This window comes from Rhinolophus sinicus, chromosome 17, assembly GCF_057876585.1.
Source record: "Rhinolophus sinicus isolate RSI-liver-muscle chromosome 17, RSI-T2T, whole genome shotgun sequence".
NCBI lineage: Eukaryota > Metazoa > Chordata > Mammalia > Chiroptera > Rhinolophidae > Rhinolophus > Rhinolophus sinicus.
Window position 1 is genome coordinate 166,055,904 of NC_142517.1, and position 23,376 is coordinate 166,079,279.

The 23,376-nt window shown below is 41.7% G+C and overlaps 1 protein-coding gene across 1 annotated transcript in view; it reads right to left on the reverse strand.

The window, feature by feature from the left end:
• Nucleotides 1–13,218: 13,218 nt before the first annotated feature.
• TTN (titin) overlaps nucleotides 13,219–23,376 on the reverse strand; it is a 271,515-nt gene continuing 261,357 nt past the window's right edge. The window contains exons 308-313 of the mRNA XM_088794519.1: nucleotides 17,502–23,269; nucleotides 17,218–17,374; nucleotides 15,761–16,452; nucleotides 15,512–15,665; nucleotides 14,685–14,987; nucleotides 13,219–14,544 (exon numbers count right to left, since the gene is read on the reverse strand). Coding sequence (XP_088650645.1) covers nucleotides 14,246–14,544; nucleotides 14,685–14,987; nucleotides 15,512–15,665; nucleotides 15,761–16,452; nucleotides 17,218–17,374; nucleotides 17,502–23,269 — 7,373 coding nt within the window. The 3' untranslated portion in view covers nucleotides 13,219–14,245. The remainder of the gene's footprint in view (nucleotides 14,545–14,684; nucleotides 14,988–15,511; nucleotides 15,666–15,760; nucleotides 16,453–17,217; nucleotides 17,375–17,501; nucleotides 23,270–23,376) is intronic.

The window sequence follows — 23,376 nt, forward strand, 5'->3', positions numbered from 1 at the left end:
TATCTTCTGACTCTTCTGATGAAGTTTTTTAACTAAATGTTTTAGTTTGTAATGATATCTTTTTTCTCTGTTCTTTTTTCATAGTACCCTATTCTTAGCTTATAGATTCAATGTCTTCTCATTATTCCTGAGGATAATTATGGGTTTTTTTCTCATGTCTTTCCTGTTTCTTGCATTGTTTCTGTTTCTTCCATGTTCCTTCCTGTTTTCTGTTTATATATTGTGGACATTTTTCATTCTGAAGGCTTTCATAGAAAATTAGAGAGGTCATCCATTCATATTAAGGATCAGGTACTAAAAATTTAATTTCATAGGTCTTTATGTGTAGGCTGAGTTTATCAGTTGTCTGAAGGGCCATCGCAGAGAGTTAGTTGGCCTTTTTTGTTGAGTCCTCATAATATCCAGTGGAGGTCTTTTCTTTGGAGCCATTCAGTGTCTCTAGAAAGGACTCCTGGGTTCTGGCGGCTGGGTAGGAGAAGAAAGCTGAGGACCCCACAGTTTGTATGGTATCTTTTACTTAATCCTCCCACTTTCAGCCTTCCATGCCTTGCGCCCCCACCCCAGTCTTCCTCTATGGTTGGTGACCCTTGGGCTCAGTTTCTCCTGTGGATGAAAGTTGAGGCTGGGTTGGCTGTCTGGCTGTGGAGGGTGGGGAGAGGACCTGCTGTCCAGTTGCTCTTGATACAGACTTCCAGTCCTAATTTCAGCCCTGTACCCCTTTTGTACAATACCTGGTGCTTCCCAGTCCTGAACTTGTTAGGAATTTGGTAGGGTATATTTTTGGGTTCTTAGGTTTTAACTTTCTCTACTCTACTCTGCTAGGTTAGTTATTACAGCTCCTCCTGGTTTTCAGTTGTATAAACGCTATTGAAATCTCGTGGCTATGTAGTCTGTTCTCTGTGGATTAATACGATTTCTATTCCTTTAATGTCTTTTCATGGGGTTTTCAGGTACAGAAAATAAATACATGTGGTCAGTCTCTCATATTTAACTGGAAGTCTAGATTTAAATTCTAATAGTGTTTTGAAAATAAAATTTCTTTAGTATTCTATGATTCATTTTTTCCACTCTTTAATACTTTTTAATTAATATGGTTTTACTGTACTATCTACCTCATAGGACCGTTGTGAGGATTAGAAGAATCAATACCTTAAACACACTTAGAACACTGCCTGGCACAGAGTATGCGTTAAATAAGTGTTAGCTATTATTAATATTGTTGTTACCATTATTATTACTACTATCACTCTTAATTCAGTAACCCGCTTAGACTTGAATGAAGATGTTTTCACCATAAGAAGAATTGTTGACATGTGGGAAAATCGAGTGTTTGATAATATTGTCCCTACATTTAACTAGACTTCACATGGAATGTTCAGGTGTTAAATTTTATCTAAGATATATTAAAGCCTTAAAAAATCCAGTCAGTATTAGTCTGAAAGTTTTTAAAAGTGTATAACAATTTTGAAGTGGTTTTAAGCTTTATTGGTATTTTGTTTTCATCATCTAAATATGAAGTATAGAGAATAAAATTGTGGAGATGATGTTTATTATGTCTTACCTACAGCCAGTAGATGTACACTCTTTGACACATAGAGGAGAGAAACAGAGATAGCAGACTTCAGTAGAAGGTCTACATCTATAACCTTCTTGTGGGTGGCTGTACACTTATTAGAAAATGGGAACTTAATACGAAGCAAAATGCCTGCATTTGCTCACTTTTAAGTATCTTCTTTGTATCTGGATTGAGCGTATGACAGATAACACAGAATTCTAATTCTTAGAGGTGAAGTGGGACTAGGCGATCCCATCACGCCTTACGGCTTGTGAGCTGCATACTTTGGGGAAAGGTATTTTTATTTGGACGGAGATTTGCATTCTTTCTCACTGGAGTCCCATAGTTGTGACAAATGACTAAATATCAGTGCCACTAGAGATGAGACATTTTTCTGCAAAAAGAATGGCCAGCTGCTTAGTTGAATAAACTTCTTTGCCAATTATCTGGATAACTGGCAGTACAGATGAAACAGGTAGACATGCTTAGGGTAAAACTGTACCTGCTGTTAGCTTGATGCTGGCAGTTGCCCCTCCCTAGGTGCAGCTATTACTGTCTTTACTGTGTCCCCTTACTGTTTGCTGTGGTATTTCATCTCCAGAGCTTTGATGTCGACATCTTTGGAGCCCTTATGCTGCCTCTTCTCCAAATGTAGTAACTAATCTATACGTTTTCATAGGATGGAATTTGCCCTTTCAGCCCCATAATGTGCTCTCCTTCCTCTCAAAATGACTTTTGTTGGTCTCTTTGATAACTTATTTGGAACACCTACTATGGGCTAGTTAATTCACCTCATTTTAGCCTCCGAATAAAGATGTTAAAGTACAAGAATACAAGAGCAACCAAGATGCACAGGACCAGAATGAACTCATGTGATTGATTAGAATGATGAATATTTTGTTACTGTATCCTGAAATACTAAGTGTTTAAATGATCTGTTTATTTTATTTAGTATTTTAGTTCTGGAATAGTATTAATTTCTGAATAAATAACCCAGAATTTAATCACAAAACCCAACATTTATGACAGGGCGGATTAAGTTTTGATTAATTGTGATAGGTAAATCAAATGAATTAATGTACAGGGATAGTAACACATTAAACAATTGCTTTGACGTCAGTGAGGGGTAGTTTCCCTGGGTAATGTATTCAGAATATCAAGGATGAATAAAATGTATGACTGTAATGAATTCCCTCCTTAGTTTTATTCTGTCAGAGTGAGGGGAAGAAGCTGTTGATATTCTTTGTGCTTTTAAAAGTCTGTCGCAAAGACTGTTCCCCACTTAAATCTCAATATAAAGTGTATTACCAGATTTGGTAGCGTGGACACGGGAACAAAGGAGAGAATTGTGTTACGAAGGGACTCATAGCCACCAGGAGCTAGACTCAGAAACTCTGCTTTCCCAGCCTCTCTCGGAATTAGTAGGCAGAGGTCATTTTGAATGAGATGTAGCAGTTTAGGAATAAAGACTGAGTTGTGGGTGATGAAAAGGGGTGCCCTAGGAAAACTTCAGTTCCCTTCAGTGTGCCATCATCTTTCTCCTGTACCCTGGACTTTAAATTCTGGGAGAGCTGGGTTATTTCCCACCCTTCCTCTTAGTTTTTGAAAACAATACCTGAATATATTCTCTTTATTAAATAATGATTTAGACAATATGAATAAAGTGCAAGTTCACCTTGATACCCCACTTCCCCAGGGATAGCCACTCTTTTCTGGTGTGTGTCCTTCTAGACCGTTTCCTGTGCATTGACTTGTTTTATGGAGGTGTACACTGCCGTCATTCAGATTAGCTCATCAATCACAAGGTGATTAAGTACAGTGGCATATCTATATGATGCAGCTGGTAATAAAAGAGAGGAGTCTATATATCTTTATAAGTATTTTTTGTAGGTGAAAGTAGACTAATTCTGGCTTCTGCCGTTGTTGACCTAACAGGCATTCCAGCTCTTCTTTCCTTTTAATCCCTCTGTGCAAAGAAATGTGAATCGCGTTTTCTAGATAGCTATAGAATGAGACAATCGAGAGGGTCTAGTACTTTAATTATGTACATGTGAGTATATGAGTGCAGGTCTGTGTGCATGGTTTGTTGGTTGTAGACAACGCAACTGGGAATCGTTTTATTTTGAGATACAGTTTTATGTTTAGTTTTACAATTGATTTTAGAAGTTTAGCTGCAAAGGATAAAACAAGTTTGCTACAGAAGTTACCATGACTTGGTCAAAATAGAGTTGTGTTTTTTTTTGTTTGGCAGCAAATCAAAGTATGGCCTAGAAGTTATGGGTTAAGCATCCAGATTTCTGTTAACGTGGCTTCTAGGGATTCTGAGTTTGAGGCTAGATTATCAGAGTGACCTACCTACTTCATTAATGATATCTGCCATGGGCTTGGTGGGAGGGTGTGGTGTGGGGAATGGGGGCAAGGATATTCTGTCACCCAGAATATATGATTATGGTCTGACTTTGCATAACTTTGCTAGATTATACATATATTTTTAAGCACTCACAACAAACAATGTGGAAAAACTCATAATTGAGTCCCTGTTTTCAGTTTCCACTATCACACTAGGATGAACTTAATCATATGTATATTTAAAAAAATGGAAACAAAAATAGCCCATCACCTGTATTCGGACCCAGTATTTTTGTGCATAAGTAACACACACCATCCACTTAGTAGCAGTGCCTTTGTGAATTCAAAGACCTTTGCAACCTTGACATGGTGCTCAGGGAAAAAAAAGTGCCGTGTTTTAAAAAAAAAAAAAACTTTAAAAAGTATGAGTTTAGCAAGTAAAATTCAATTAGCATACATTTTGTGTTTAGATCACCCTTAGTCATCACTTGAGAGAAGTTTCAGTTCATTTGTGATTCTGCTTAAGTGGCAAACCTTAGACCAGTTGCCCTTCTTTCTCCTTGCTGTGCTTTTTACATATAGGCCATAATTTGGGGGGAGAAATTTTACAGATTGCAACTTTCTTGCTTTGTGAATTAAGCCTCTGGCCAGTGTCTGTGAATATGGCTTGATCCTGAAGCTTGGCAGAAGGTACAGGTGACTTTTTGGCCTCATACTTATGAGGTGTGTTTTTTAGAAATGTGGCTTTCTCTACTATCATGTGTGCATCTGTCACTTTCAGATTTAATTCCTGCAGGTGGTTTTCTTTCTTTGTGGGGAGTATGAAGGGAGTAAGGGAGTGATTACAATGTTACATGATGTTTTTAATAGTTGAAGTCCATTGCTGGCTTGAACTAGAGAAAAATATGACTCACTATGGTCTTTTTGCCCTCTGTTTTTCAAATTCCATGTTATTTCAGTTTTTCCTTTTTACCAGCTCTGAAGAAATCATGGTTGTATGTTAACAAAAATCATAGTTGAATGTTAAAAGTAAGTTTCTAGCAGCTTTCCAATATCATCCATAATTAGCCAAAAAGAAAACCATACGAACTTGCCCCATTTTTTCCTACCTTTTTTTCTTATCACTTTGTTTTTTTCTCCATTTTTGTTTAATAATTATAGTCCAAATAGCCTCTTCAGTAACTCTCTATTTGGTGGACAGTTTTGGAAAAGAAGTAGACTCATTTGGGGAGGGTGGTGAGTTCCAGGGGGGCATTTAATTTAGGATTGCTTATATGTTTATTCACCTTTTTCAAAAAATGTTTGTTCAGTCTCAGTCAATATTCATTGACCACTTACTAAGTGCTATATTGCTAGTATTCACCTTTGCTTTCTAATTCTTGAGTGCATGTAATACTCACTACTTTTATTTTTATTAGCTTAGAGAAATTGAATATCAACTATAATTGACTTGCATAAATTTTCACCATTTAATTGAATAGTATTATTCACATTTGCCCACCAACTATTTTAACCTCAACATAAATAAGCATTAGAAAATATCATGATTGTTTTAAAATAGTTTTATCTTTGTGTATACGAGTTATTGAAAACATGAGCACATGATTTTTTTTTTGCCTTTTGAATGTCTTTATTTTTGCTTAATCATAACTAATACATATGATGGTTCTTGGAGCAACAATTTGTGGGCGTTTAAGTGAACAATTTGTAACTTTAGAAGTTAAATAAATTGGAAATACTGAAACTGATAGAAAAGCTAGTCTCTAAATAAACTTGGTAACCTAACAGCGAATATGGCTTTAGATTAATATAACTAAGCACTTCAATTTTGAAACATTTTCAGAATAGGATTTTTATTACCAGGGGAAAACTAAACTTCATTTAAAAATATATGTGTACTTATTTTGTCAGTATTCTTTTTTTCTCTTCCAAATGCCAAAAGTGTACTCTATATTTTTATTACGAAAATTTTGCTTGTTTAAAGTATTGTAGTAATTTTATAAATCAATAAAACTGAGCCGTGTCAACAGTGTGGGGGAAAATGTTTAATACATTTGCCACGTCACTGAGAAAAATTTAAGTACAGGATGTTTTGAAAGTTTAAGGAAAGATAAAGATAACCCTTAGCTTTAAAAAACATGTATGTGACAACTGGTTTACCGCACACTTAAATGTAAAATCTGATGGGCTAAATTAAAGTTATTTCTGCAGTGTGAGAAAGGATAGAAGTAATAGTGAACCTTTAAATGAAAACATTAAGTGGATCACCTTTTGGCTAGATCAGGGGGTCTCCGCCATGGCTGCACATTAGAACCGCCCAGGGAGCATTTAAATGTCCTAAGGCCTAGATTGACCCACACCAATTACAGCAGAATCTCTAGGGGTGGGACCCAATCATCAGTATTTTTTTAAAGCTCCCCAGGAATTCCAGTGGGTTGCCAAGGTTGAGAACCATTGAACTAGGACTGGGTGGAGATGCCCACTCCTGATTGTTGTATGTAAGAAGAGGTGTGCGTACATATAGCATTAAAGTGTTAGGCCACCACCATCTGTCTCATAACCTGAAAGGCCAAACATTTTTCCAGGTCCTGAGCATGGACTGAGGAGCAGCAGCCTCAGCTTCACTTGGGGTCTTATTAGAAATGCAGAATCTCAGGCCATCCCCCCGGATCTGCATTTGACTAAGACACCCAGGTGATTCCTTTGCACTTTAAAGTTCTAAAAGCACTGTCTGAGGTGGTATTAACCTAAATGTTCACCTTGATACACCCTGCCTTTTGCTTCTCTCTGGTTTTGTGTCCCAAGTAAGGAGCGACATTTTCCTAGAGGGGTGGAAAATGAATGATTTTCTGATAGGGAGCACGTGTGAAGGAAATGACTACCACTGTCACCATCACCACCAAACTCCCCTCTCCCTGACATGGAGAAAGAAGAACTAAGAATGCTGGGCTGAACAATTCCTTTTCACAGCTGCCTTGCGTATTAAGGAAAAATAAGTATAGGCCTTGCAAGGATACTTCTCCACACATGCCCTTACTTTGAAAGAGATTTCCCTTTAAGACATTTACTCATCCTAATCTCAAACTGAAATGGATGAAACTGAATCCTCCCCATTCTCTGGAAAGTGTATCTAGCATCCCACTCTCAGAAATCTCCCTTCTGATCGCGCAGTCCCTACCTTAAACATTCTAGGGACTCCGCTGGCTTTCCTCTGTCTCGGCACCACCGAGAACCAGGCAGATGGTTTGTCAGGATACCTCCTTCCTCAAACATTGGAAAGGTTCTTTTCTGTTACTTCTCTAGGGTCCATAGCATCGTTTACAGAAAGCCTTTGGTTCTCCCACCGCTGTGTGTTCACGTGTCACGCTGGGTTAGATAAGCACCCTATTTCCTGGCTATATTCAGACGCCAATAAAAGAGTTCAGCATTTCTGTCCTTAGCTTTCTGAGATGAACTGACTACACTGGAACTGAGGTAGCTTTTTACGAGGAGTCACCTGAAGGAGTTTTGCTGTCTTTCTTGCCCCGGAACTATAATGACCCTAAACAGAGCCGCCTTCTCCCTACACAAGCCCTCTCTTGCCCTCTCACTCCAGTAGGGATGATTTTTGGTGTGAAGGGATGACAAGTTGTGGGGACAGAGTCCCACGTGGAAAGGTGCTGGCTCGGTTATTAGATGGCCATCACCTGTAATCAGATGGCCACCCGCTGTGGCTGGCTGACTACCAGCTCTTACCAGTTAGCCATTAGCCACTAACATAAGTGCTGAGGCTGAACTAGCAAGCGCGGATTGCAGTTAGTAAGGAGTTGGTTGATTGGTCAGCAGAGAAGTGTGGCGGATTGCAGATCGTGTGGCTCCGGCTTCCTGTGTCTCCAACCCGGCGGCCAGTGAGAATATAGTGGTATGACTCCCCTATCTATGGCTCTGTTGGTGTTCCTTTTTGGCGTCACCATATCCTGCGTTATGAGGGGAGCGGGAGCTGAGACCCTGCATGACACGAGTCCACACTGGTACCTGGAGACCTGGCTTCTAGTTCCAGCTCTGCTATTAACCGTGTGAATTTGGACATGTTATTTGAAGACCCTGGATCTCAATGTTCTCCCCTTTCCTTCTGGTGGATGTCTTCATTAGAGACCTCGCTGTATTCCCCTTAGTGGTCCTTCCATTTATTAGGACAGGGCATCTCAGCCTCCCATCTGGTCTTGGCTTATTGGACCTGGTGATGTCCCTTCTCTCCAGCTTCTCTGGGTTGTTCTAGGTAATGGAAGTGAGAATGGAGGTGGGGCAGCCAGCTTCCCCTCTGGATGTGGCTGAGTTCTCAGCAGGTTGGGGAACGAGGAGCACCCGTGTGCCTCTCCGGACTAAAAGCTAAAACATTACAGTGATCTCCAACGGAGCTGGCTGCTGTCTACAGAAAGCTGACTTCATCCATGTGTTGCCGTTGCTGTGTTTCTAAGGCTGAGACTGGTGTCACATAGGGTCCCCTCAGCGTCTCTATACACTCACCCTATTACAGGGAAGTGGAACCTAGTATATCTTTAGCAAGAAGCATTTGTCCTTGAGTCTCTGCCGGTTCAGGAGCTCCTGGCCTGGGATTAGGTAAGGACACTGCTGTGCAGCGGACACTGCTGTGCGAGGCTCAGCAGCGGCAGCTACTGGCTGCAGAAGGAGGAATCCTGAGCCCCAGAGCCCGGAACGGTTTCCACTGCGGGGCTTATCACTGTCGCTTTCTATGGGGAGCCCTGTGTGGGTATTTCTCAGATAGCTTGGGCATCTGTCTGCCTGCTCCCTCTCTGAAACACGTAGGAAAGTTATTTCTTAAACTTTCTGAATCATTGGCATCTTTAAAAATGAAATGAAAACTAGGCATCATGTCATTGAAATATATGCATAGGCATAATCTCAGGGAGTTTATAGACCCCTAAAGATCCTAGGATAAGCACGGATTTCAGGTTTGGAAGCCTGAGCCTTCGGCCATGCTCTCTTTTCCAGGGCATCCTGACAGATTGGAAAGCATTGGCATATCTGCCCACTCTTACCTGCTTCCTCCCTTTTCTGAAAGGGGAGCAGGAGTGAATGGGAGCCATCCCCGAGAGTCACGTTCCTGGCACTGCATCCCCAGGAGAACTTGGCTTGCTGGGCTGGACTCTTCTGCTTATCCACTGCCAATTCCACACAGTGGTCATTGTCACTGAGAAAGCTGTGGCAGTAGAGCGCCCTCCCACCTCCACAGTCACCCCTCTCCAACACCCCTTCCTGTGCCCGGAGAGTCTACCAGCCTGACTTTATTACATGTATCCTGAAGTCTCCAGACAAGCTTAAGAAAGACTTTTCCAAGGCTGGTTATAAAGCTCCTGAACTATAATTACAGGGCCACTGTGGGCTAAAAATTTGGTGGTAGGTAAAGGTCTTCCTGTGAGTGCAGCCTCCCAGGAGGAAACAAGCTCTTTGATGTGGAATGACAAACGTGGTAGCTTTCTCAGAAGAGCTAAAGACTGTAAAACTAAAATTTGATCGAGTAACTAGTTTGATTAAATCTCTCTCATGGTTCCCCTTACCTCTTTGGTAGAATCCCAAACTCCTTAATATGATATCTGAGGCCTTTGGCCACGCTGCCCTGCCTCTGAAGCCCAGCCCTGCAGAGGTTCTTGTAGCAACCTTACTAACCTTTTTTCTACATTTCTCATTGTGTTGTGCTCTCCCTTGTCCTCAGACGACTGCAGGTGCAAAGGTCCTCTACCCGGAGAGCCTGCCCCTCTCATCCTTACCCCACACTCCAGGTCACAGCTTTTACATGTAACTTCCTCTCACCTGACAGTTCTGCATTTCTCTCACTGGATCAGATGCTCCAGCCATGTGCTCTTAAACACCTTGGAATTTTTTTTTAATCATAAGCACTTAACTTCATTTCTCAGGTGATATCCAGTTCCTCCTTCTATTAAGAGCTAAATCTCCTCACCTTCCATGTTTCCACCTACTGTCCCCTGTCTAAGCCTGCATCATGTGCAGCGCAAACAGTTCCATCATCAAATAAGTGCAGGGAGCACTGTGTCACTGTGTCTCTAATTGGAGAATCACCACACATACCAGCTCATCAAAGGCTCTAAGAAGTACTGCATAAAGAAGTACAGTTACCCAATTCCTAAGTGGCTGTGGGACACTTTTTCACATCTACCAACATCCTGAGGGAAGAGTTTGGGAAATATTTACCTAGGCATACGAAAAGGCATAAACTAAGGCTTCACTTTTTATAACCTTAGAATAAAAATTGGTGGGACAATCTATTTTCAAAAGTCCTTCTATTTGTCTAATAGACATTATTTTCTCCCATTACAAAGAAACTGGACTTTCTCTGCCTGACTTTCTCAAAATTACATTTGGAGCAGAGTAAACAAATACAAATTGTCCTCTCTTCCTGGAGCACAATCATAAACCATCATTTTTGAATCAGTTGCCATGGAGACTGCCAATTTAACCTGTCATTTTACTGGCTGTTTCTGATTTTCCTACTTCCCTACCTCTACATGGTTCATCTATATAATCAGCTACTATTGGATAGAGATAATAAATTCATCTTTTAAGAAATTCCATCAAAACACTTCTAACAAAGATGTGTTGTCCCCTGTTTATCATGTCTAGTGTTATGGGTTGAATTATGTCCCCCCCCCCCCCCCCCGAAAGATATGCTGGAGTCCCCAGTACCTCAGGACGTGATATTTGGAGATAGTCTTTACATAGATAGTAAAGTTCAAATGAGTTAATATTAGGATGGACCCTAACCCAGTATGCTGGTGTTCTCCTAAGTGGGAAATTGGGACCCACACATGCACACAGGGAGAATGACTTGGGAACATGCAAGTGGCCAACTACTAGACAGGCAGAGAGGCCTGGGACAGATTCTCTCCTAATAGCTCTCAGAAGGAACCAACTTTGCTGACACTTTCATTTTGCACTTCTAACCTTTCTGCGTAAAAGCCACAGTTTGTGGTACTTTGTTCCAGCAGCCCTAGCAAGCTAACACATCTAGTGAGCACACGTGAGACCTGTACTTGGGTCCTCTCTAAAAAGGCTGCTTCTCTGTTTCTGGTCTCTGCCTGCAATGTTTTCCATGATGGTCCCTAATATAATAATGATTGCTGGCACTTATTGGGTGCTGTGCCAGGCACTGCTCTAAAAGTTTCACATGTAGTAACTTGAATCTTCACAATGACCCTGTGAAGTTGATGCTGTTATTTTCATTTTATGGATGAGAAGAACATCAAGGAATGGAGAAGTGCACTAACCCGGCCCCAGGTCACACAAGGTAGCAGATCCTAGATTTGAGCCTGGCACTCTGGATTTTGAGCGCGGATATGTAATGCCTACGTTATTCTGCTTTTCATGTAGCCAGGGTGTGGGGTTTATAAAGTAGGCAGGAAGGATTCAGCAAAAAGAGAGGCAGGATGATAGTGAAGATTTCTCATGCTTTTGTGGCTTGGAAAGGTCTGGAATCAGGAAGCCCGACTTGCTGCTCTCTGTCGCCCCCTGGCTACATGAGGAGAGAAAAGGTGTCTGAATCGGAAATGCAATGATGCTGAGAAACCACTACAGTTGCTGAAGGTGTAAGGAGCAGGAATTCCCCCAGCCCTGGGGGGGGGGGGGGGGGGGGGGGGGGGGCGAGCACTGTTCTTGGAGGAGCTAAGGGAAGGAGGCTGGCTGCTGAACCCGGGAAGGGGTTCTTGTTCTAGCTGGGGTGCCTCTGACAGACTTCCAGGATCCTCCGTAAGCATTCCCCTCACATGCGCTCCTGTGGCCACACCTTGCTGCTTTCAGAAGATGTGGGCTTTGGCTAATGCATGGTAAGTCAGGCCTTGCCTTTAGCGCCCCTTTCCTTTGCTGGATAGATCCTTGCCCCTCCCGTCTCTCCCAGACCCGGCTTGGATCTCAGGGCCTGGGACCTGCAACTACGGAACTACCGGAAGTGCGAAATTCTTTCAGCTTTAGAATTCTCATCAGCATGGACTGTATCTCAGCCATGTTATTATATTAGCATGTCAGGGCTGGGAAGCAGCCCCAGGAATCACCTAGTAAGTCCTGCCACTCTCATTTTAAGGTACGAATGGTGTAGTGGGGGTGTTGGTGCCACTTAGATTCGCCAGGTTATGTGTACCCAACCCAGCTTCTTGAGTACAGGCTGTTTAACTGGCCCAGGCTGCAGAGACTGCTCTAGCCAAAAGTCCTCCCTCACTTGGGAGGTTATTCCCCACCCCCGACCCCCACATCCCACCCGCATCTCATAGCCTGTAGCCACTGACTGGCAAGTAAGGGGGTACAAAAGTTCAGCCCCCTTGCTCCAAAATAGAACCAGCTCTGGTACAATTTATGCTCCCTGTGGCATCAGGCTGAAGCTCCCGCTGAGACCACTTTTGTGCTTTGCTTTCAGTCCCAGTTCTTGAGAGCAATGCTTCAAACATGACTTCTACCAGAGTCCGTGTCTTAGGCTCTGCTTTTAGGGAATCTGACAAGACAGAATGCTTGCTGAATAAATTAATGAAGACCTAAGAGCTTCTTTTGGAGAATAAAAATTTGACAGTACATTTGCTTCAGCTTTGGCCACCTGTACTTACATTTAGGATTAACTGTGTTTACATCTGTAACTTGGGCTTACATTTAGGAGGTACTTTAGGCAAAGAATCAACTTTATAGGATTGCAGTTACGATGATCTAATTGAAGTGGATAAATACAGATTTTTCTGACACTAGATAGTGTAGATCAGCTGTTTAGAAAGTATGGTAGGACTATACCATGTAAAACATGCTCTTCAGTTTGAGTACCTTTATTCTGTCTCAGTTGGAGCTGCAATAGTCAATGTCGGTTACGTAACTGATCATTTCTCTTGAACTTGTCATTTTCTCTTCTTTGAGACCTACACTCTTTGAGGGACAAGGTCTATGTCATCTTGCTCATTTTTGTGTTGTTCCCTGTGGTGTCTAGCACAAAATATTGTAGACGATTAATATTTTTGATGGATTTAGTTGAATCAGCTCCCATAAAAATATTTTTCTTGATATGTTTAAAAGAGTTAATCTATTATTTTGGGGGATTTTGGTTAACTTTTGGGAATAAGTTTATCCATGAGAATCATATCTATGCTTTTAAAAATTGTTGAATACATTCAACAGAGTAAGTTAAACATTTGCTTTAACAAACTTGAGAACATGGGGTATTTTGGACTTGAGTTGCTTTATCTCATGATCATTTCTGTGATTTGCGAAGGCACATACCTCCCCAACCCCAGAATTTCACAGAAAACAACCAACCACACATTTTGAGGTGCAGATAGCTTGCTTTATTTTGTTATTACTATCTCAAGGAGGCCCAACAATTTTAACTAACAATTGAATTTATACCAGCAGGAAAAGAACTACATCAAATTGATATTTCGGGCACTTAGTAACATGGTTATTGTTTTTAACTTAACGACAGCTTTATTTCATTGTTGTTTTTGTTGTTGTTCTTTTTTTGCTGTGGCTCATTGCTTAGTTGCCCCAGTTTCTCAGGTGTAATTTAAATTTAGAGCTACCACACAAAGGCATTGGCTGCACCCCTGGACCTCCAAGAGTTGGCACTGCTCCAACATAGGAACACTTGAATAGCTTGGTTACATGAGGGGATGGCTAGGCGGTGTTACTTTTCCAAGCTACCCAGGCACTCTCTATGGTCAGAGACAGTGCAAAATGAGCGAACAAAGTGTTGGCCGTTACACTTTGCTCTGGTAATATTTAAGTCATGATAATTTTGAGTGTGACGTCATCAGAGAAAATGTAAGACGTTCAAGTGTTGCTTACAGGAGGGTAAATGCAAACATCACCAATGCCTTACATTTCTGATTCAGTAGATATTGGTGCACTTCTCAGGTGATGTGCACAGCGTTGTCTCTGAGGTGGGTAGGACATCTCTTCAATGGGGAATCTCTCAACCCATTGAGGCATACTTAGACATCAACAGTATGTTGAGGCACAAAGATTGATTAAGTGTTGAGCAGGGTATTCGTTCCATAAGAAACTTTCTCCTACCAACAGTTTCAAAAGTTACATTGTAAAAGGTCATAAAATAAATGGTACAAAACTTTATAACCGTTAATCCGGCTATATACAGTATGTACATGTCACTAGAAAATGTATCATATTTTTAGGTCAACAGTTATGAAAAGATTGAAATGCATATTTTTGAACTTTGACTCATTTAGGTTGATACAAAACTACTTTTTTTTTCTTAATATTTACAGATCAGAAAGATTAGTCCATGTGAATTGTTTGTGAAAAGGTTAAGAATGAGTGAGTATGAGAGCCCAGGCTCTCTTAAATAGATCGAATATTTATATTCACAGTAGCAGAGTCAGATCCAAATTCATTCCCTAAGCTCAGGGTATAAAGTCCACCATCTTCTTTCTGTACGTCCGTGATGATCAGAGTTGTCAGGTCATCTGTGTTTTCGATATGGAATCTCCCTTGCTGGTCTTGATTTTGGATTTTTCTTCCACCACAGAACCATGTTATTTCTGGGGTAGGCTCACCCGTAAAAGCACAGGCTACTGTTAAAACTTTGCCCTCATCAATGCTGATGTCAGAGGGAAGAGCTTCAATTTTAGGTGGAATTCCTTTATGGAATAGCAAGAACAAAAACGTGTTAGGATCACTGAAAGAAATACTGATTTGCTTTCTATTGAATTGTATATACTAAAGAGTACACATTATGCTAGTAGGCTTGTCTACCTCTACCAGTAATTTTATTGCTCACCTCTTACGCCTGCTTTAAGCATTCTACTAGTTGAGCTTTCCAGTTGTGTCATACTAGATTTTCCCATAAAACTGCTGGAACTCATTTCTACAAAGGACTCTTGCATGGAGGACATGCTTTGGGCAGACATGCTTGCAAATTTCATTTCAGTCATGCTGCTAACACTGCTGCTGCTGAAACTGCTGAAGGAGGCCTCCTGCTTAGAGGCAGACATTTGGACTGACTGAGACGAGACGCTTCCTTGCAAGCTCGTGTCACCACTTGTCCTCAATACTACCTCTCTGGGAGGTTCTTCAACTAGAGCTGTGGAGCATAGCAGATACACGGTGAACATCAATGACATCTGGTTAATTGGAGACATCTGACATTGACTTACGGAAATCAAAAACTTAAACACACAAAGAAACGTAACCCAAACAATTTGCTGTGGAAGCATAAGCAAATACATACATACATACATTTGTCAAGAGCTAGCTCAATGTCTCCAAGAAACGAATCCTTATATTTCTATCATCACATTACATGCAGGTGCTAGAATCACTAGGAGAAAAATGATTAGTCATATAGAACATAATGTATATAGTGTGCATTCTGGAAATAAATGTAACAGGGCAGTTGGTAGCTTTGCTTTTGAAAGTTAACTTATCCAAGTTTCTGTTGAGCTGTAAAGAAACTTTGACCATGAGAATGAATTCACACAGGAGGCTGGTGCCTCTTACACATGGAATTTCCTGAAGCTCCTGCGAGTTTGCTGTGCTCAGAAGACAAAGGCAAAAATACCCATAAACTCCTTAAGCAAATAAGGAAAATGGCGGCGATATACTTACGAAGGACCGTTAAGGAAGCAGTAGCTGAACACTGGCCATGGAAGTTTTTGGCCTTAATTGTGTATTTCCCACTGTCACTTTCTGAAGCATTTCGGATTTCAAGAGAATATACATTTCTGGAGCGACTTACGCTGATATTAGAAGAAACAGAAATCTAAAAAGAAGAGAAAAAAGTATTTTTTTGAAGTCTTCAGGAACAGATGTAGTATTTCAAATTTTCTTCACTAATAAATTCATAATTAAACTTACGGGCAGGTTGTTTTTAAACCATTCGATTTCAGGGGAGGGCTCACCACTGATTTCACAAGAAAAGAGTACAGTTTGTCCTTCGTTAACATTTTGAGATCTGGGCTGTGAGATGAAGGCTGGGGCATCTGAGAGTTCTTCGCTCAGGGTCAAGTCGTACTGACACTTGATGATTCCTTGACTGGTTTTGCCAATACAGGTGAGGATCCCTTCATCTTTGCGACTGGCCCGCTTGATGGTTAGGGTCTGATCGCTGCCAGAGACACCGTATCTGTACTCCTCGGAGTTAGTGAGCTCTACTCCATTCAGTACCCATTTCACATCAGTGGCCCCAGCAATGTTGGCTTTTAACGTCACTTTCTGACCATCACTTACGCTCATCTGAGTAGAAAATGCTTTAATTTCAGCTTGAGTTCTGATTTCTTCTGATGCCTGTGATGTTTTAGTGATTTCCTCTTGGACAATGGCTTTTTCTAGGGAGGCTGCTTCTGATTTCTTGACTTTTTCGGAAATCATAACCTTTGAAGCTTCCTCTGTGAGGGCTAACTTTTCTTGAGATTTCACCTCTGACATCTTGATTTCTTCAGAAATTAAGGGTTTTTGGGAAATTTCCTCTTGGACAACTGCCTTCTTTTGGAATGTAATTTCGGAGGTCTTTTGTGTAGATACTTGTTGTGTCTCAGTGTCTTTTACAGCTAGAAAAAGAAACTTTGTAAGGCAAACTTAATTGGAAAAAGGCCCCACGCTTTATTCTTATAGATTCTGCAAGTGAATATACAAAGAAAAAAATGTTGACTCTTGTATGCAGTGTGGGTTACATCTAATTCTTTCTCAGTCCCAATCTTGGAAAATTGTCATGCATGAGTTTTGAGATCAGTGTAATGATTCTTTACGCTAAATTGAAGATGATTCTTATGACTTAAGGGGAAAAATGTCTTGGAAAGAGCAGTCAAAGGAATTAGGAGATGTGTGTGTTTTGATTCATAAAAAACAAAACAAATTATGTTTTAGAAGATTGAGATGAAAGCAAACTAATTTTAATTGGCAAAACTAATACAGCTCTTTCATTAACTTAGCAAGAGTGAAGGTTTAGGGAAGAGGTAACATTTTGTATATTCACCTGACTTTATTCTTAAACATTCCTGGGAACAGGGGCTGTCCCTATGGAATCTTATATAACGCAACATACAATTAGGCACTTAGTAAGTGCTTTTTATATGAATATAAGAATATATGCTAACTTCAAATATGTGTAGTTCCATATTTGTGTACTAATGGTATTCTGGAATTCAGAAAACAGTTTTGTTTTAATAGTTTCTTGTGTGTGTGTGTGTGTGTGTGTGTGTGTGTGTGAGAGAGAGAGAGAGAGAGAGAGAGAGAGAGAGAGAGACAGAGTATTCAGAAATGTTTCCTTAGTATCGTTTTCTGAAAAATGTTGGTAAGAACAAAAGCCAACCTACCTTTTATGGTTAATTTGCAGCTGGAGGACACAGATCCAGCAGAATTTGTTACTGTACAAGTATAAAGCCCGCTGTCAGAAGTATCAGTCTTGTGGATTTCTAGGAGGAATCCTCCTTTGTCTTCAGAGAGTTTATATTTCTCTCCTTGTGTAATAGCCTATAGAATGCAAGGGATTTGAGTTTTAAAAAGTGATTTAATTTTCAGCTTTATGTGGGAGATGTGGATGAGGGAAGAAGTTAGTGTTTTAGAAGATAAAATTAAAAGACATTTAAGAACTGGTTACCTTTCCATCTTTTGTCCAGATAACAGTGGGCTGGGGTTCTCCAGTAGCTTTCACTGCAAACTTAGCAATGCTGTCTGAAGAAACAGTTGTATCCTGTAGCCCAGTAACAATTACTGGTTTTGAGGAAATTGGTTCAGGAGCTTTTGGTTCAGTTTTCTTGGTTTCTGTTGACTCAGCAGTTTTCTGAGCTACTTTCTTGGTTTCTGTTGACTCAGCAGTTTTCTGAGCTTTCTTGGTTTCTGTTGACTCAGCAGTTTTCTGAGCTACTTTCTTGGTTTCTGTTGACTCAGCAGTTTTCTGAGCTACTTTCTTGGTTTCTGTTGACTCAGCAGTTTTCTGAACTGATTTCTTCGTTTCTGATATGCTTGACACTTGCTCATGGATACTCTTAAAGGCTTGTCCTGTAAACTGGAAGTTAGTTTTAGAAGTTCCACCTTCACCAGAAATCTCACAGATGTATTCCCCACAGTCAGATTCAGAGAGGTTATTGATTTTGAGCTCATAGGTACCATCTGCTGAATAATGAAACTGTAAATGCCCATTTTCTTTCAGTTTTTTGCCATCTTTATACCAGGTGACCTCTTTTGCACATAATATACTACTTTCAACTGCACACGTCAGCTTTGCAATATCTTTAACAGCTTCTGCTTTCAGGGACTGAGTTATCTTGGGTGGGGCAGAGACTGGGAGCTGCTGAACTTTCTCTGCTGGTGTGGGTTTTGTCTCTGTGGGTGATACAGCTTTTGGGGGAGAAGTCACTGGTTCCGGGGATTTCACTCGTTTTGAAGGCTTACCTCCTTCTGGGGATTTCACCCGAGGCTCGGGGGATTTGACCCTTGGTGGAGAGGTCACAGCCTTTTCAGTAACCCTGGACTTTTGAATAGTCAGAGTAAACTGTGCTTCTTGCCTCCCTTCACTGTTTTCTACCACAACGCTGTAGTTGCCCTCATCGGAAGCCTGGACAGAAGAGATCTCAAAGGTCGATTTGTACTTTGTGGTGGTCACTTGGTGGCGGGCGGAAGTACTGATCACTTGTTCTCCACGCAGCCAGGTTACACTTGGTATTGGTTCACCATCTGTGTCACAAGAAAACCTTGCAGACTCGCCTTCATAGACAGTTATGGACCTTGGCTTGGTTAGAATTCTTGCGGCCAAAGTTGACTTGATCTTTCTGTGTGTGGATTTTTCTTCCAGCGACTTTTCTTCTACTGCAGCCCTTCTCATTTCTGCAGATGCATGGTGTTCATGTGATGAGAGACTTTCCCTTGTCTCTGTCATCTGTGATTTCACTTCCCTGACTGAAGAAGAAGCTTCCATCTCAGAGGTTTTCTTGAACGATGAAACCGCATATGCCTCTGTTTTTATCAGCTCAGGGAAAACAGATGGGAGGACTTCCTCGTCTCTGCGCCGGGAAGCGTAGGTGGTGTAATCCCCTCCTGTTACGTCCAAGGTTGCGTAGTCAGAAGCTTCACCTTTGTAGTTGGTGCACACCGCACGGTATGTTCCACTGTCATCAATATGACAGTCCAGAATTTCCAGGGTCAGGACCCCACTTGTGTTGGTATAATGAATCTTATTGCTCTCTTGGAGTTCTACACCATTGTGGAACCATTTAACCTCAGCAGTTGGCTTAGACTGAACGTTTAAGATAAAACGTGTATTATGGCCACATGGTACCCTGTGGGAGCGCATTCTCAGTGTGATTCGAGGGGCGTGGTCCAGTGTAAAAGGCTGCTGACTCAACACTTCATACTTCCTTTCTGATGTCTTCTGAGTCTTCAAAGCAGCTTTCATGGACTCATACCTGGAAAAGATATCAAATCTTGCCGACCTCTCAAATCTTGAGAGTGATCTTTCACTAGACACAGGGCTGGGCGAACGTGGGCGTGTTCTCTCTGGAGTGGGAGACCTTCTTTCTGTGTCATCTTCATATTCCTCAGCCGGTTGTGGACGTGACCGGATCAGCTCTGATACCGGCCTCATTAATTCAATATAAGTTGGAGACAGGGAACGCCGTCGTCTCAGCAGTCTAGACACAGATGAGGAGGACTCTCTTTGAGCACGTTTTGTGATTTCATATTCTTCCTCAATTTCTGTTATTTCAGTCACTTCTCTCTGTCGTCTTGATTTCTTTCTAGACTTTGCTTCCTTTGCCATGTGGTCAAGCTCGCTTTTGTATTCTGAGAGACGCTGTGTGGTCTTCACTGGCCGAAGCAACTCTTCGTCCTCTTTCTCAGCCATGATTCTTTGCCGTTGTTTCGGCTGTCTGTATGAAGCCTGAGCGTGCCGTTCGTGCAGTTCTGCATAACTTGTACTAGTCTCCGCCTTCATCGGGATGTGATATGTTGAATATCTAAAGTCTTTTCTTCTCTCCTCCACCTTGACATGAGCTTGTGGTGAAGAGTAACGCAGACTAGAAAGCTCAAACCGTGGGGGGCTTCGGCTTGGGGGTGAAGCTGAAAAACCTAATTCAAGCTCCTCTTCAAGACGCAGCCTCTCTTCCTCTGTTCTTTTCATTGCCAAGTAGTCATCAATGGGAAGGAGTAATTCTTCATCTGAGATGTCCCCAAGAGAACGTCTTCTAGGTCTGTAATAGAAGGTATAATCAGGAGAAGGTGTACGCCGGCGAGCTGGCCTCACCATTTCCAGATCGTCTTGGGTCAGTTTGGGAATCCGCCACTTAGGTCTATATTGATCTGTGAAGCGTGGAAGAGGAGTCACGTAGAACTGTTCCCATCTTGAAAGGCGGATGCGCTTGGGTCTTTTCTGTACAACTCTGTCAATTTTGCCAGGCATTTCAAATTGATCGCGTATCTTTTTATACCATTTCATGTCAGACATAGGCACAAATTGCTTGATGCGCTGGTCTTCTTCTACGATGGTCTTTTTGAACTTGCGTGGCTCTGGCACTTCATATGGCATACGGAGTTTTCTCTCTTCCTTCTTTTCTTCTGTCTCAAGTCGGAATTCTCCCTTTACAGTCTTGGTGCTTACGGCTGGTTTGTAAAGGATGGCAGCTTCTCTCAGGGCCTCCTGGGCTACCTGGGTCAGTGGCACAGTTTCAGTTCCAGAAAGAATTTCAGCCATTCTTAATGTCTTGTCAATTTGCTTTCGCACGTGTCGTTCACGCTCCTCTTTATTCTTGAATTCTTGTTTGACGTACCTCAAGCGTTCCACTTGTAGGTGAGCCTGGCAGCTGGTAGATCCAGCTGTGTTTGTGGCTGTGACCCTATAATACCCGGTGTCTTCAGGCAAAGTATCCCGGATATGCAAAGCATAGTAATCCAAGCCTTCGTGGATAATTTCAATGTTAGGCCCGAGGGACAGTGGCTGACCATCTTTCTCCCATTTTAATGTTGGTGGGGGGATGCCAGATACCCTGATCTCAAAGGAGACACTTTGGCCCTCTTGGCATTCTGCATTTGCCAGTAGCCGTTTGAACATGGGTCTTAATGTTGTGGCTGTGGGAGGAGGGTGTGGGGTTACAGTCAACTTGGCTTTGCAGCTGTCCTCACCGTATTTGTTCTTTGCCACAACAGTATATTCAGCATCATCATCTGTAGTTACACTGTTGATTGTTAATTGGTAAAGACCCTTGTCGGACTCAAATGCGTACTTCTTATCATCCTCGCCTGGTTTGATTTTCTGACCTGATTTATACCATGTTACTCGAGGCTCTGGGTGGACAGTTATAGTTACTCCAAACCGGACATTTTCACCCACAAAAGCTGTTTTATTATAGAGAGGTAGGGTAAATTCTGGTGGCCTTTCCAGGAGTCTCATGGTATCTGTTCTGCGCTTCAGTTTTTTCATGGTTCTACGGCAGTAATAGTCATAAACTTCTCTCACGCCTTTAACAAATAGCTCTGCATAAGAACTGTCTTCACCATAGTCATTGACTACTTTGCATCTGTAGGTACCGTCATCGAATTTGGTAATGTCTTTGACATACATCGTGGCCACTCCATCTTCATAGGTAATTTCATATTTTTCACTGTTCTCCAGCTGTCTGACACCAAAGTACCAGGTCACTTGGGTAGACTGATCATAATTTTCAATTTTGCAGACATATTTGACATGTCCGCCTTCTTCGCCAACTGCATGCATTATCTGCCCAGAAAGTGGGCCGATTTCAATGGATGCTACTTTAACTTTAGCAACACTCACTCCACTCTGAGATCGAATTGCACCACCACAGGAGACCCGGGCTGCTGACACAACCATGTTCAGGTCTTTCTTGATCAGAGTGTGATAGTAACGCCGGTGTTTTAATGTTCTGATAACTTTAGTACTGACTTTTTCTATCTTCTGCTTCAGCCATGGATGCTCGAGTGCCTCAGATGCTGTCATGCGTGATTTTCTCTCTTTCACTAACAGCCGGTCAACAAAATCCATGGCTTCGAAGCTAATCTCTTTGAATGCTTCTTCATCAAAAGAAAATTCAGCATTCATGATGTTCTCAATGATCTGTTGGTTAGTTTCAGCCAGGAATGGATTGATACCACTCAACAGCACGTACACCAGCGTTCCAAGGGACCACATGTCTGTGGCCGTGCTGACAACATCGTGCTGGTGGACTTCAGGTGCATAGTATTCAGGGGCAGTGAACAGAAGCCTAAAGTTGTCCCCTGGTTTCAGCTGACGGGCTTGACCAAATTCTATGATTTTAATGATGGAGCTCCTTCTTGTTTGGTAAATGATATTTTCGGGTCTAATGTCAAAGTGTCCAATACTTTGACTATGTAAGAACTCAAGTGCTTCGCAGACTTGGCGAACATAATTGACAATTTCTCTTTCATTAAGTTCAAAAGCACTTGTGTTAATGCGTTCAAATATGTCAAGTCCTGATATGAACTCAAAGATCATAACTAATTCTTCCATGCTTTCAAATGATTCGTGGAGGTATAAAATGTTTTTGTGCCTAGTGATGTTGAGAATGGAAATTTCCTTCTTTACCAAAACCTGGTCAGTCCCTTTGACTTTGACAAATTTGGCCATGTATGTCTTCTTGGAGGATGTTTCAACACAACGGTGGACGATTCCAAACTGACCACGCCCGAGATCTTCAGCAATCATGTATTTTTCATACAGTTCCTTGGTTGAAGAGTGAGAAGCTTTAGTCATGGAAACTTCCCTGGTTTCATCTACCTCTTCATCATAGTTCAGAGCTCTGGTCTTATCTTCTTTGGTTATGGTTGGTTCTGAAGGCTCAGAAGGCTTGCTCAGGCCAAACTTATTTTCAGCTATTACTCGGAACTGGTAACTTGTTTTTCCAAATAAGTTGATCACAGTATAACGTGTTTCTCGGGCCTGTCCTACACGGAGCCATCTCTCTGCAGTAGTTGCACATTTTTCAACAATGTAGTTGGTGATTTTGCTGCCACCGTCAGAAGCTGGCTCAGTCCAGGTTAAGTTGACAGAATCTCGTGAGACGTCAGTAACTTTGACTCCTCTGGGGGGATCGGGAACATCAGCCACATCTAGTTCAACTGTCTTCTGATCAATTCCAAACCTGTTTTTAGCACAGACCACATAGAAACCAGCATCTTTTCTCTCTACTCCATTGGGGAAAACAAGTGATGTGAAAGATCTTGTGACAATAACTTGGTAGTGGCCATTATTGTCGATGAGATCTTGTCCTTTCTGCCAGGTGATCACGGGATCAGGTTTGCCACTGAAAGGGATCTTGATGCTGACCACCTCTCCTCGGAGAGCATGCATTGCTCCCATGCCTTCAAGAGTTTTAGGCAAGTGTATCTTAGCTGGAACTGTAGTAGAATAAAAGGAAAAAGGAAATAATTTAACAATACTTAACACTGTTTAGGTGCCACGCCCACACCCTACCCCATCCCCAGTTAATAATATGTCATCTAGC